This window comes from Sinocyclocheilus rhinocerous, unplaced genomic scaffold (assembly GCF_001515625.1).
Source record: "Sinocyclocheilus rhinocerous isolate Xijiao unplaced genomic scaffold, SAMN03320098_v1.1 scaffold5, whole genome shotgun sequence".
Lineage (NCBI taxonomy): Eukaryota > Metazoa > Chordata > Actinopteri > Cypriniformes > Cyprinidae > Sinocyclocheilus > Sinocyclocheilus rhinocerous.
Genome location: NW_015661874.1, coordinates 957,011 through 972,999, shown reverse-complemented (window position 1 = coordinate 972,999; position 15,989 = coordinate 957,011). Strand labels below are relative to the sequence as shown.

Sequence of the window (15,989 nt, the reverse complement as noted above, 5' to 3'; positions counted from 1 at the left end):
AATGTCCATGACATAGGAAAGGAAGTGTTTGCCTAATGCATAAACATAACTAGTTGGAGACATTACAAAAACAAGAGCAAAGCTTAAAAAGATTGTATTTTGGCAAATGCAGTATTTTCATTAAGCAGTCAAAAATAATTAAAATAATCCAAAAATAATTCTGCAATAAATTAAGTCCACATTTACTGCATGAATATACACAATCAAATTAATTTAGAAGACAATCCCCAATAAATTCATGTTGAAGTAACTTGGAATCATTTAGAACAGATGCCAGTTTTAATTTACATACAAACAAGGCTTTCAGTAATTATGACATCAGTTAGTTCAATGCTTCCTACACTTCCTCACAGCTTTTAAGTGTAATGGTAAACCCAGTGCATGTCACTGTAATTTACACTGTGGCCTTTTGTGCATTAACAGCTTCCCAGTATGCTCATTACAGACTAAACTAACAGAAGGGAAGACTCCTGCAAGGAGCCTTTGTCAAATGGTGTGAACTCTAACACCTCCACGAGTCACGACACACTAATAAAAACAAGGTAACTAACATATAGATCCCATCATTTTCTTTTTCTCTCACTATAATTAAGTAGACAACAATGTACAAATAGTTTTGTTTGTTTATTTATTTTGTACTGAAGTAATTAAAAGTGCACAATACACAAAATCTAAAGTCTTTTATGACAAAATTGAATGCGGACAATTTGAAATTATTATTATTATTGAAATGTACCAAATTATACATTTTTCTAACAATAGTTTCTGTTTGAATTTTGAGAATTAACTGTTATGATGAGAATAACAATGTATCAAAGTTTTTAATGTGCAGTACTTAAAAAAAAAAAAACAGTCACATATGTAACTGAATCATTCATTCTATACCAGAACATTATGAAATAAAGTGTTAGATAACAGATTCAAACTGTAGAATTCACATTTGCCACTTTTAGTAACCTGGTGAATAATAATAATAATCAGTGTTAATGTCTCTTCTCAAGATATCTTGAGATTCTCTCTGCTTGAAACTGTTAAACAATTCTCATTAATCGTGCAAGAGCAGCGTCTTTGTCCAATTGGACAAAGACTTTTTTTCTTGCACCTCCACTGACCAGTTGAGAAGCTCAACGAATTCAAGCCCCGCCCCATGCGAAGGCGTCATATACTAATATGGTCACTATATCCTTATATGCAATGTGGTGGGTGGAGCTCCGGTAACCACGGCTGTTTAGTGTCACTTTCACCGAATTCTTATCTACGGTTCTCAGAGATGAAACGGACAGCTGGCGAGTGAAACACGCCGAATCTTCTCTTATAAACATAACATACAAGTTTGGACGGATTATTTAGGAACATTCCTGGTACAAAGAACTGTCATAGGCCTACGTAAAGAACGTATTCATTTTCATTTCATTTACACGTTTTTATTTTCGCAATAATATTTCGTGTGCGCGCTTGTTTGGACGAAGATTATGATTTGGTATCGGGTCAGTGAGATGACTGGCAAACGCTCTTTATTTTATCGTTTCCTTTAAATACCTAATAATAATAGCCTACATACATCCGATCGCGAGTTAGCCTATCTTACATTTAAAGCAAAACTTCACATGTGGGACTTCGAGATCGTGAAGTTTCAGACGGGTGGTCTTCTCGTGTTCGCTCGGACATTCTAGCTCAAAATTGACAATATTCGGAGCGACTGAAACTTGAACATGTTTTTGGGATTTCTCACACAATAATTATGCCACCTTCCTATTTACTTTGTAAATATTCCATGACCTCTTCTGAGTAGAGAAGTAAAGTTTCGCTCTATCAAGTTTTTGTCGTCGGAAGATCTGTGAGGTGGGAAGTCCAGATCTCCTCAAGCGTCGTTCAGGATCGTTTGGACTCTCCTCCCCGCTTGAAAGGAGTCGCATTGTATCGGTCGTTACCACAGACAGTGTTGCGGGATAGCATGGCAATGGTAGTAAATCAGTGGCAAGAGAACATTTCGGCTGATCCCGGGTCCCAGCTGCAAATGTGCAGTCAGGAGCCCGGCGGGACACCGGGAACTCCCTCAGGTTCAACCCCGGGCAACGACGCGCTCTCCGGGGACAAAATTCCCAATGTGGACTGCATGGTGTGCGGGGACAAGTCCAGCGGCAAACACTACGGCCAGTTTACCTGCGAGGGCTGCAAGAGCTTCTTCAAGCGCTCGGTCAGACGGAACCTGAGTTACACCTGCCGGGGGAACCGCGACTGTCCCATCGACCAGCACCATCGGAACCAGTGCCAGTACTGCCGGCTGAAGAAGTGCTTGAAAGTCGGAATGAGGAGAGAGGGTAAGACCTGAGAGTGTTGAACTGCTGCATGCGTTTGACAAATGCACTTTTTAAAAACCTGTGATAGGATAAACCTGATCAGAAATGTAAAATGATTCAAATATTAGGCTATAGTTGAAGCTGGGAGACATTACAAAAAATGGTGTCAAACCAAACCACGGGAACCATCACTATGGCATTTTGGTTCTAATTTGAACTTTTATTCTAAACATCTTTTCCACCAAAAAGCATAGTTGCTATACAATTATTGTAGACAATATTGTCTATAAGCCAGTCTCTTTCAAACAGAATCCTTATGTAATTTTTCTTAAAGTCTGACGTTACAGATATCATGTTACCAAAGTGTTTTTGTTAACAACAACTGTTTTAACTGTTGTAGTGGAAAATATGGTTACCATGGAATATTTTTGTAAGCACCCCTCCTTTTTTCTTTTTTTTTTTAAGTATATATTTTTTCACAGTAGAATTCCTACTAGAATTGAAAAATGATGTTTAATTGCTGCTTGTAAAATCAAAGTGGTGAGTTCATTAAACTTCATTTGACCTTATTACTGAGGAAGAAATTCTGAAAACTCATTAAGTTAGATATGACAAATATTATTGAGTAGTGGCTATTTTACTGTCATGCTTAAAACTAAAGTTTACCATATCTAAAGAACTTGCAATGTAACATCAAAAACATTCTCTCCAAAGAACTTGAAAACACAACAAAAGGTTCTTCATAAGAATGATAAACATAAACACCATTAATGAATGTTTATTTTATGAGCATAGTGATGGAATTTTTTTTTCTTCCAGCTTCTATGTTTAAAAGCTCTTTGCAGCACACATTTATTTTTAATAATGTAGCTATTTAATAATTAGTTTTAAAATATAATTTTTCTTTTATTTATTTATTTTTTACAAACGAATCAAGAACATTCCTTGTTTGCAGTTTAAGCTGAGAAGTATGGAGTTTAAATACTCATTTGTGGAATAATTCTCAGAAATGGTCCATTTCAAATAAAGTTTAAATTGCTAGGGTTTACTACTTTTTCAGTTTTCAGTATTAAACAATTTAATAAGTTGTTGTCCACTCTGCAGTTAATTGTGAAAACTCTGCCAAGTTCCTCATTCATTTGGGTTATGAAAATGAGATTTGTCTAGTCATGATTTCAGACTGAAAGAATCAGAGAAAACCTTCTTCTCCTCCTTTTCTAGTCTGTTGACCTTTGATGTGAATATGAGCTTCATATTAGAAGACTGTTTCAATGACAAATATGGGTCCATAATTATTCTGTAGCGACGTCTATAATATTGCATTTCTGTCAAAGTAGACACTAACCTCTAACTCAAGAGAGTCTTCTGAATTGGCTGCTTCAGGGATTTTCCAGTCATCCTTATAGTGGCTTGTTGAATTAGAAAAATACCAACATAGTTTCCCAGTGAATAGTGGAGAACGGGGCTAGTTGTCACAAAGGAATGAGAGTCGTACGAGTCCAATACTCAGTGGTTTTATTTTTTGACATTGGTTTATGTTTTTATAGGATTTATTAATTATAATTTGTTTCATGACTTGTTTTGTCTCTCATAATTGATTTACTGTTTACATTTTTAAATAAAAGCCTATGACAGGCTGTTCCATTGTGACAACTTACCCCATACAGTGTGATGAATTTATTTGAATCTAAAATGTAAAACCATTGAAATCATTTAGAATGGCAGTATTTATGTTTTGCACTTTTATTTGAATTTGTGAAAACATCAGCCGCCTCAACAGGTTAGTTAAGCCAAGACATTGCTTAAACTGTCTGCATGCATTTATTTAAATCTATAATATGCATTTTCTTCTTCACTAAGGTTGTGTTGCATTTGTACAGACAAAATAGATATAGACAGGCCTCACTGCTCCCTCCTTCTTTTCATTCATAAATGATGTCTTCTCTGAATTATGCAATTCAGTCACTTGCAAAGAGAAGCACCTTGTACTGAGCCATTACAGATAATCTGCAGTCATAACACAGTTTGAGCCAAACAAACAAAACACTTGCTTCATGTACTGTGGTCCTTGCATGAGGTTTATGTTTAATATTCACATATCCATCCATATGGCCTGTAGTGAACAATGTTTTGTAGCACTTCCTAAAGATTCCTTCCAAGGTTCAAATTGATGCGCTCACAGTCTTTGATACAGTAAGTATGTTTATAGATAAATTAATAAACTACATAAATATCATAAAATATCCATAGTTTGTGATACAGTTTCCACTCGAGTGTCGTGTCTGGGCTCCTTAAATATTGTATAGTATATGAGTCAATATGAGTGTAGTATGAGTGCAAAATAAATCAGATTCTGTGCACCTGGTTATTGCAGGTTGATCTAGTTCACTAGTTCATGTAATCCTTGAGTGTTATATATATATATATATATATATAGATTTGGCGTGCTTTAAGATACTCTAAAAATCTCCCTGCACTACTTGATTAAAGGAAGATGGAAATATTAATGCATAGAGAGTTGGTAGTCAATAGATCAAGTAAATGGTTCAGATATCAGGCAGATAATGGCTTTGACAGTATAGATCAGTGGTTCTCAGTTCCAGTCCTGGGGTACCACTGCTCTGCACATTTCTCCCTTATCTGACGCCCTCGGTTCAGTTAATGGATCTGAATCAGGTGCGTTAAATAAGGAAGACATACAGAATGTGCAGAGCAGTGGTACCCCAGGACTGGAATTGAGAACCACTGGTATAGATCATTGCTAGCTTTAAAACACTTGAACTTTTGCATGGCTTGCTTGTTATGGATGAGGTCAAACGCATTTCTCTGTAAGGTTCTTTGTTTTCTCCAGCGCTCAGAAATCCCACTCTCTTCTCCTACGAGTTCATCACGTGCGTTTGGTAATGAATGGAGTAGAATCACGCTGCGAGTTACACAGACCCTCACATACGTATGTACTCACATACATATGTACTTTTTAGTGCAGATTTCAGACAGAATGAATGAACAGAATGTGACCTTTCTCTGTTAAAAAATAGATGGTTTTACAACCTGATTCCACATGAGAACCTTCTGGGGATGTTCTGTGGAAACTTCAAAGAAGCCAGAAGTGCGTCAGTTGATGTAACCCAACACAAAGTGAAATATCTGTCATTATTTACTCATCCTCAGGTTGTTCCAAACCCATATGCTGCCATTTTATCTGACGAACACAAGTGAACATTTCTAAAAATTTTTACTCATAAATAATGAAGAATGCAGGTTTGGAATCTACACATAAAGGTTCCAAAATAGTGTTTTCACAGCAATGCCGTAGAAAAAAACCCAAACATTTTCGATTCCCCAAAGAGCCTGCAGTGAACAGTTCTTCTTGTTATAAAGAACATTTTAATCTAAAGAACCTTTTTCCAATATAAAGGTTCCATTAAAGCTTCTATGGATGTTAAAGTTTCTTCATGGAACCATCAACGCCAATAAACCTTTTTAAGAGTGTAAATGTAAGTAACAACAGATTGATCTGAAACTCAAGACCAGAAGGATTCAGCTAGTGCGTTCATGTCTTAGACTCACAGAGATGATCTTCCTCCTAGCGTCCTCTTCTTCGATCGCTCTACCTGTTTTTACACCTTACGGCTGCTCTTGACATGACTGACATTCCAGCCTGACAAAGGGCACTTCTGATTGAAAGAAAGCAGTGTGATTGCCTTGTCAGTTCCACAGGCTTCTGCAAGTACGTGCATCTGCTGGAATGCTCTGTGCGCAAGGCCGTGACCTTTGTCAGAACTAGAAAACGACCAGTATGAACTGAATGAAGTCTGACATTCACAGCAGAAGTGCTGGCATACAAAATCTCATAGACTTACATTGAATGAGGGACTTGAGTCATATAGACCAGAATATATAGAGAGATTTGGGGGTGGGATTTTTTGACTTGAGGCAGTAAGCAGCTGGGGTATTAGTTAATTAAACCTAAACATTTTTGTAATTGAAATAAAGTAAATGTTAACTGTAATCAAATACAGTATTAAAAAACTAATAAAAATGGCAAACACAACAAAATTGCTAAAACGCTAACTAAAATTAAAAAAATAAATACAACTAATAATAGATAATAGTTTGTCAGTGATACTAAAATAACACTCGTAAGCAACCAACCACAACAATCTCGCAAAAAAAAGGCACAAATCTATTTCAAATATGTAATCCAAGCAGATTTTTGTATACGATTTCATGCAGAATGGACCAGGATGTGCAAATGTCACATTAGGATTTTGGCAGATGTCCGCCACGTGCTGCTTCTGCCGAGCGCCTCTGGAAATGTGCTGAAACTGTGACTTCATCCCATGACCTATAAGTCAGTCACTTCCCATGTGCAGGGTGAAATATAGGTCAATGGAAAGTAAACATTAATAATAGACAGGATCATAGCAAAGTCCAAATGTGACGGCTCTCTGTGGGGTTTGGGTAAATATCACTCTGCCACCTGGTCGATTGGCTAATCCTGCTGTTCAACCCGTTTAAACAGGTGACCTCCGGCAGAGGTGACTCTTCCTTCTAGCTGATTTGCTGTGTAACGTAAAGCCTTGTGATTCTTCAAACACAAACACGTCGTGTTCAAAAGTCTGAGACCTCTTTTTCTTTTTAAAAAGGATTTAAACAAAGTTTTAGGAATCTGGAAAATTGTAAAATAAAGAAATTATGATGTAAAACATTTTTGCACTGTATCTAACTAAAAAAACAGGGGCATAACATGTCAACATATTCTGTTACACCAAATACACAAAATAATGATCTTTAAAAAAGCATCATATGACCCCTTTAAGACATTGCTTTTACTCTATTGTTATGCTAATAATATGCTAATAGTTGTTATTCTTAACTGAAACTATAAAAATACTATTTATTAATTGAAATAAAGCTTTTAATAAAAATGAATATAAATATTAGATGAAAAACTGCAAGTTGCAGTACTAAAATGACTAAAATTAAAAATAAAATAATAATAAAAAAGAAAAGAACGCTAAATATAGCCATTTAAAAAAACAACAACTTCAAATATTGTGCACCTGTCCCCACCCTCCATGTCTTATGGTATGTTGGAGCTCCATCACAGCCTTTTTCAGGAGAGAACAACAACAGTGAAAACAAATGAGGAACAGGAAGGTCCAGCTACCGTAACTATTGACCTTTGAGTGTGAGTCGAGTGTTAGCATGTTCACTTATTGATTTATCAGAACCTCATAGGAATGCAGATCAACTTCAGCTCTGAAGAAATGTATGCTGCAAGAGTGCCTGATTAAATTTGCTCTTTTTTTTTTTCTTTTTTTTTTTTTTTACAGTTCTCCATCCTGAGTTTCTGTTCTGCTTTATGCAGAGAGAAATAATGTGAGAAAAAGGTCCAGGGAAAAAAAACAGCTTTGTTAAAAAAAAATATTTTACATAAATGCTCTTCTTTTAACTTTCTATTCATCAGAGAATCCTAAAAAAGAAAATGTTTGTAGTTTCCACAAAAAATATTAAGCAGCACAACTGTTTTCAACATTGATAATAATAAGAAATGTTTGTAGAATGACACTGAAGACTGGAGTAATGATGCTGAAAATTCAGCTTTGCATCACAGGAATAAATTACATTTTAAAAGATATTCAAATAGAAAACAGTTATTTTACATCGTAATAATATTTCACAATATTACTGTTTTTGTATGTATTTTTGATCAAATAAATGCAGCCTTAATGAGCTTAAAGAGTTTTCTTTCAAAAACATAAAAAAAATCCTACTGACTCCAACTTAAAGGCACAATATGTAATTTTCGCCGCTAGAGGGCGCGTATTCAAAATAAACAAAGAGACAAAGACATAGTTACCGCTCCTTCCGGTCGTGCGTATGTGGGGGAAAAAAGCAGTGCTGTTTTATCATACTAGATATATTTGAAACTTCTGTTATAATGCTACTCTGTGCGGTCGTCACCGGTCTATTAAAACGCACAACATATTAAAGCGTCTTTGGTGTTTCCATGTTTTCTACAAAATAAAACCGGAAATCGAGGGGTTATGACGTCATTGGCAGGCGACACAATGACACTATAGACACGGTCCGTGTCACTAGTTAAAATTGCTTATTTCTCTGGATTTAAACATTCTTCGAAACATTTGGGATAATGTAAGTACACAAGTCAGCAAAATATATAACACTGTTCTAGAGGTTTTGGAATATTTTAATAAAAAAATCTTACATATTGTACCTTTAAGATAGCTGTACTATTGTTTGTCCACAAATCACATGCATAAAACATCTTCTGCTACTGTATAAAACAAGAAAGAGAAAAAGCTTCTGTCATTCTTGTTGTAAATTATGTACATTATAAAAGCATTCATTTTGTGGCTGCAATTTCCATTACTAAAGTTTCTGAATCCTCATCATTCTTTTTCTCCACTTACTCTTCCTTCCTAAAGGAAACTGTGAGTGTATGTCATATCATAATAAGAGTGTTGTGGCCTTTTTCCTTCCTTTTAATCACTATAGTGAGCCCTGATCTTGTGTGATTCCATAGCTAGAGGTTACTGAGTGCCTGTATTGTTGGTCGTAGTGTAGGTGGTTTCACTGGATGGCTGCCCTAATCTGATTGCTGGGCTGATGCTGACAATCTCAAATATTGGTCAATTAATCTGCCTGGATCTGCCTACACTTTCTATATCTGTTTCTCAGCCCTTGTTCCTCTTTTTAGTCATTCTTTCAACCTCAACTCCCCCTTACCTTTCATCTGATTCAGGGTTTGCATTCTTAAAATGTGCCAAACATATTTTATATTCAAATAAATGTTTTATTCAAATGATTAAAATAAAATGATAATGATACCTTCAGGTCCTGGTCTGTCATTTATAAGTAACAACTGAGATAATGTTGACACACACCAAACTCTATCTGTCTGTCTGTGGAACCTCTGAGCAGTAACATTTTCCTCTGGGTTTTTGTCACTCTCTCTTACACACACACATTCTGTGTTCATTTCCTGCTCCCTCTGGTTTATAGTAAATGGAGTTATTGGCCAGACAGCAGGATAGCTGAACAGGTGTTTCCCAAATGGGCACTGAGCTGCGTCATTACAGGAATGGCCTCTGCTTTCCCCTTTCGCCTCTGGCTGAACCATTTGTTTGAAGAAGTGTGAAAAACACCATTTCACCCATAGTGTTCACTCACTCATTACTCATTGATGGATAGCAGAGGGCTCAGCATCTCTCTGATGGGTTTCACAGATGCTATGACTGCAGTCACTTAGACGTTAGAAAGCAGAAGGGGACTTGATCTATTGTGGCGGATGGATTTGGTAGTTTTTGCAAGTAAACACATCAATATCCACTTCTAATGGCTCTTTGCTTTTTATTTTCTCTACCCCAGCTGTCCAAAGGGGACGTATGTCCAACTCGCAGTCCAGTCCAGGACAGTACCTGAGCAACGGGAGTGAACCTTACAATGGGCAGCCATATCTCTCAGGCTTCATCTCTTTGCTCCTACGGGCCGAGCCGTACCCCACGTCCCGCTACGGAGCCCAGTGCATGCAGTCCAACAACCTAATGGGCATTGAGAACATCTGTGAATTGGCCGCCCGTTTGCTCTTCAGCGCTGTGGAGTGGGCGAAGAACATCCCTTTCTTTCCTGACCTGCAGCTCATGGACCAGGTAAATCAAGTTAATTTTTACTTTATTTATATTTTTTTATATTTTTAATTTTATTTTATATTCTTAAATATTTGTCTATTTATATTATAAATGAATACATATATTTTATTTTAATTTATTTTATAAACTGGTAAAATAAAGTAAAATACTAAATTTACTTAATATAATGTTTATCTTATCTAATATTTTTTAAATATTTGTATTTAACATTTTTTATTATTTTATTTTATTTTATTTGAAAAGTGGTTATTTTTCTGCCTAGTAATATATATTTCTTATTTATTTTATGACTTTTGAACAAGAAACGCACACATTTGTATTTATGGATTTTATATTTTAAAGTTTTTTTTTTCAGTGCTTTTCATTTTTAAAAAAAGACCATCTGTTGCAATCTCCCACACGTGTGCTTTTTCGTGTGTAGGTGGCGCTCTTGCGCATGTCGTGGAGTGAGCTGTTCGTTTTGAATGCTGCTCAGTGCTCTATGCCGCTGCATGTAGCGCCCCTGCTGGCCGCTGCTGGTCTACACGCCTCCCCCATGTCAGCCGAACGGGTGGTGGCCTTCATGGACCACATACGCGTCTTCCAAGAGCAAGTGGAGAAATTGAAAGCCCTTCAGGTAGACACGGCCGAGTACTCCTGCCTGAAGTCCATCGTACTCTTCACCTCTGGTAAGACTAACTAACCTTAAGGCTACTTGGTGTGATTAGTATTTACTATATGAGTTGATTTTAGAAGCACAGTTTCCACTTCAATAATACCATTTAGAAAACACCTGGACCTGTTTTGTTAATGTGTTTAGGTCTAGTTATCAGTAGTACTGACTATTTCGTGAGGTTTCCAATCGTGTTTGTTATTAAATAAACTAAATACATAGAAAGGGTACCTGATTACATAACATACATTACAGTACAAATAACGTGTTACACCCAAAACATTCACAACGGGCAGAATTTCCTGTGCCGCTGCCAAAACTTTGGTACAAAGCTCCAGACTCTGAGATGTCTTGCCCACTGGTTTAGATTATTTCTGATTCCGTGCTCTACCTGTCAGAAAACCTTTTCCAGCTCAGACCTATACTTTTCCCAAATGGATGGCTGAACTCACCGCTCTCGATTCATTTTTTTTTATCACTCAATCCTTCACACTTCCATCTATTATTGAAACCAGGCAAGCAGCCTCCCGCCCCAGCTCAACGTCCACCAACATGACTGAATTATGCATGCTGAGTTGCAGCAATAGGGATTCGCTTCAGTCTGGCTGTGACCTACATAACCTCTGTAGCCCAGGGCATCAATGTGATCCATCCTGCAATTCCAGCCAAAGCCCCCCTCCACCCCTGCCGGGACTCGCAGGCATGAGCTAACAGGGACAGACAAACTCTTGTGGCCCGTAACCTCAGCCCAAACCTCCTATAACCTCACATCACCCAACAGGCCTCTAATGTCAGCCAGTCGCCCCGATTGCCCAACGCAATACAGTGGCAGCTCCCAGCACGTGTTCACACTGTGAAACACAAAGACAGAGGGGGATGCCTTTGCCATCCAACGCCAGCGCGAGGGGGGCTGGTGTAGAAGCACGCAAGGCTTGTCACCGCTGAGATTATGCCAGGGACTGACGCATCAGTGCCCCCTTTACAAAATGCTCCCTACCGTAACTATAGATGTCTTTATCTGGACTCATGGGACAGAAGTGGTGGTTAGGTCCCGCTCAGCGGGTATCCTCGCCCTCATAGAAATATGAAGCAATTAATCTTTTGTTATCAGAACTGAAGCTCAGCAGAAGTGTACGCGTACACCAATGATAAGTAGCGTGACAGAGAGAATGACGAAGGGGATCATGCCTTAAACACCTGCAATTTTACACATCTGCAATTTTACAGATGTGTCTTTTTCAGTAAGAAACCGCAATCCAGTTTAACTAGGAGTTAATGCACTGATGGATGGATGGACAGATAGATAGATATTGCTAAGCAGATTGTTTGATTGATTGATGGATAGATGGAGATAGATGGGTTGATAGATACTACAGTATTCCTTAATTTTCCCATCTGTTTTTACTTTCTTCTTCAGATGCCATGGGTCTGTCTGATGTGGCCCATGTGGAGAGCATCCAGGAAAAGTCCCAGTGCGCTCTTGAGGAGTATGTGCGGAACCAATACCCCAATCAACCCAATCGATTCGGCCGCCTGTTGTTACGACTGCCCTCCCTGCGCATTGTTTCTTCTCCCGTTATCGAACAGCTGTTCTTTGTGCGACTGGTAGGCAAAACACCCATCGAGACCCTGCTGCGGGACATGCTGCTTTCCGGCTCCAGCTACAATTGGCCTTACATGCCCGTCCAGAGAGACCGGCCCATCTCGCTCCATTACAATGAGAACGGGCCCTGATCCCGCCCCCATAATCCATATCATACCCCCGCCGCCATGGGGTCATGGCCAATACAGAGAATCTGTCAGCAAGCCACACCCCTTTCTGCCACATCATCACCTGCTCACTTACCTGAAGCACCAGCCGTTTGTTTTGTCAATGGGTATGGACCACAGCGTTCATATAGACACCGGAATGTTTCCTACAGATGTTTTCTATGAACAAGGACTGTTTGGCCCAAAGTGCCACGTCCATTCCTGATTTTGACTCAATCAGAAGCCATTAAAGCTGATGCCAAAACTTTACCAGAACAACTATTAGATGGACCTCGAAAACCGCACCACTTGTATTAACGGGAGAGTCAAGATTCTGTCCGTTTGGTTGGGGGTTTGTATTTCACCCCAAGTACAACCGAGAGAAAAGCATGACTCTTGCAGGACTCGTTGGAGAGAAAGCCATTGCCAAAGTAGGACAGGCAACCAAACTCTCGGGAGCATTTTGTGGAACTAATGACTAAGGTGAAATTCTCTTTGTCTTGTTGATTTTTGCGTTTAGGTCTCTGATAAAGGGAAAGAGACTTGAAAGAGGCACTTGAAACCAGCCAGATAACCCTCATTTTCCGTGCTTTTCTCAGCTGCATCCAAATATTCAGCACATCTAGACAGAATGTTGCCGTGTCAAGCACAACATGCATCTTGTTAAATACAGGTCTTTAGCTCCTGTAGCTTCAAGAAAAAAACACTAGGGTAAAATAGGGAATTCTGGAACATTTGGGAATGTCAGGAAAGCTCTGATGTGTCCAAGCCAACATAGTCTATGCTAACATTACCATATTCTAGCTGGGTTGTCTTAGGGTAAAGTCTCATTTAATTGTGTAAAGTGTTGAGTGGGCAGTCAAACGTGCAAAAATGACCCAGATTATCCTAATTGACCCGACAAACTCAAGACCTCAATTATGCCAATAGTCTGCCTTTGATGACCAGGTTTATTGTGTAGCATACTGTTGGTTTCATCAAGTATTTTTGTTACTTTCTTGCTCGTTTGAATATGTTTAAACCCCTTTGTCACATTTTTTAACATGGCACTACAGCTTTTAAGGCAGCATTTGGATATAAAAGCCATTGGGACCTTTAAAAGCAGGACCTGTTGTATTAGTTCACAGAATATTTCTATCAAAGTATGTTTTTCTGTATTTTAGGTTTGGAAAAATTTATTCATGAAATAAAATCTGTCATTCACAGAATAGCTGCTGTTGTTTTTTTGTGGCATTTTGTTCCTGTTTCACCTTTTATTCTCCTATTATTCCAGTTTGGGCCAATCCTTAAAACTAAATCCTTAGTTTTTACGTTTTTTTAAGCCACTGTTGTACATAAATGCTGATGCATCTGGCTGACTGAAACAGGTTTTCCTCAGGTATTTAACTCCATGGCAAAAAGCATTCCATTTTTCCAGGTCAATGTTCATAATACCATGATTGATGGTAAGAACCACTGTACAGACATATTTGAATTGGATTTGAATTGGATTTGCACTAAACAGATCAACATAAATCTTGTCAAACTAGAAAATGTGTGTGTGTATATATATATATATATATATATATACACAAACTTGAACACTGGCCACAAGGGCAAGCGGTCTGTCTCTGGGAGGGTCGGCCAGTCAGATCAATAGTTGAGACGTCAAACTGAATTGAGGTCAGTCTTTGTGCATACGAGGTCTCTCATTTTTGGCTCTCTGTCAGGAAGCCAGCTGCTAAAGCGGAGCTCCTGCCCTGCGGCGGTTTGAGGGAACACACAAGGCTGTACTGGAGAAGTTTTGGACGATTGCTTATATGGGATCTGAAATCAAAACCCCATTTATTTAGGTGTTTTTCATTTGAAAATGAAATCCATTTTGTTTTCCAATCCAAAAATCACAATCTCATAAAACTAATGACTGTGACTAAAAGAACTTCCTCCAGCACAGTCACCGGGACCAAAATGCCCATAGCATTTTAACAAAGTCGTCCACCCTTCCTGTAGCTGTTATAAATCCTTAAAGAGGGCCTGACGAGGATGAAGACTGGCGTAATGATGCTGAAAATTCAGCTTTGCATCACAGGAATAAATTACGTTGTAAAATATATTCAAACAGAAAACAGTTATTTTAAATTATAATAATATTTCACAACATTTCTATTTTGACTGTATTTTTGATCATATATTTGTTCGACGGTTTTTCGAAAGGCACAGTTTCTGCTCCTCATTAGCTCAGCTGTTTATTTGTGTTCACGAGGGCTCTGTGAGTCACATACTGAACTGATGCCCAGTGACACACATTGCGTTAAAAGTTCACTGATTCTAGACAATTCTATAAGAGTGGACAGAGCGATCGTGTCCTCTTTTTGCTTTAATAACAGCAGCACTCAAGCTGACATGAACAAAACCTGATGATTCATGTACAAAGAGAATTCACTTTGCCACACATTTGATTATTTTTAATTAGTAACCTCAAACAGTGCATACAATTATATAAATATTACATTTAAAAATATTATTTCAATTATGTATTGATATAAAATATTTTTTAAACAAATACTAATTTACTACTGGTACTAATGTATTTACTTTTTTTAAAGAAATTACTATTATTCAGCAAGGATGCATTAAATTAATCCAACGTGACAGTAAAGACATTTATAATGTAACAAAAGACTTCTATTTCAAATAATTTATTACTATTAGTAATACTTATTCAAATAAATAATATAACGAAATACTAGTTTCTTTGTTTTTAATTCATATGAAATAAATTATGGTCTAATTATTATTCGACTTTGGAATTATTATTCCAAACAATTTAGTACTAAATTAGTATTTTCTTTGTATTAAATTTATATCAAACAAATCATTAAAATGATTTAATTTTCAATTATTAAATAAATCATTATAAAATAATTATTAATTTCTTGTTTATTTTGTCTAATTTCTTCTTTTTTTAATTTATATTAAATAAATTATGATCTAAATTTTTACCCAATTTTATATTAACTATGCTCTAAAATAATATTATTAAATAGATAATTTTTTTTATTTTGTCAAAATGTTTCTTTTTTGAATCTATATGAAAAAATATGATCTAAATTATTATTCAGTTTTATATAAAATATATGATTTTAAAAAATATTATCAAAAAAATATTAATTTCTTATTTATTTTACATCAAAATGTTTTTTATGTTTAGAAATCTTATTTAAACTTTCTATTTCCCCGTTTAAATTAAGTTTTGAATCCCAGATTTTCAGGGTAGTCTGAGACCTTTGGACTCAACTGGCAGAAAATATGTTTATAACTTTGTAAAAGATTTTTACACGTCTCCTGCTGAGTTTTGCATGCACAGATTCTGTATACGCCTGTACATCGCTAACAAACTGTACTGTCTATGCCCTTTGCAGAGCTGCACATTGAACTCCCCTGCCATGACACCAGCACTGATGGATCTACTACATTAGATCACAGTCATATTCTATCGAGTCGTTCGGTACAGTAAGGACAGGGTAATTGTTGGAGAGATGACATGCCATTGAACTATTAACAGAAAGGGATCTGAGATGAGATACACAGCGCTCAGTCCTCGAAGCCTTTAGGCAAATTTCCTGTCAT

The 15,989-nt window shown here is 37.1% G+C and overlaps 1 protein-coding gene across 1 annotated transcript; it reads left to right on the top strand.

The window, feature by feature from the left end:
- The first annotated feature begins 1,266 nt into the window (after positions 1-1,266).
- nr2f5 (nuclear receptor subfamily 2, group F, member 5) lies at positions 1,267-13,387 on the top strand. Its single transcript, XM_016536379.1, has 4 exons — positions 1,267-2,321; positions 9,699-9,979; positions 10,401-10,647; positions 12,049-13,387. The coding sequence occupies exons 1-4, from the start codon at positions 1,955-1,957 to the stop codon at positions 12,363-12,365; spliced, it is 1,212 nt and encodes a 403-aa protein (XP_016391865.1). The 5' UTR covers positions 1,267-1,954; the 3' UTR covers positions 12,366-13,387.
- Positions 13,388-15,989: the final 2,602 nt, after the last annotated feature.

Excerpts from the sequence above, each read along its gene's own strand:
- nr2f5 (XM_016536379.1), top strand. The coding sequence starts at position 1,955 with ATGGCAATGGTAGTAAATCAGTGGCAAGAGAACATTTCGGCTGATCCC. Across the intron at positions 2,322-9,698 it reads AGTCGGAATGAGGAGAGAGG|CTGTCCAAAGGGGACGTATG; the intron begins GTAAGACCTGAG and ends TCTCTACCCCAG. Across the intron at positions 10,648-12,048 it reads CATCGTACTCTTCACCTCTG|ATGCCATGGGTCTGTCTGAT; the intron begins GTAAGACTAACT and ends TTTCTTCTTCAG.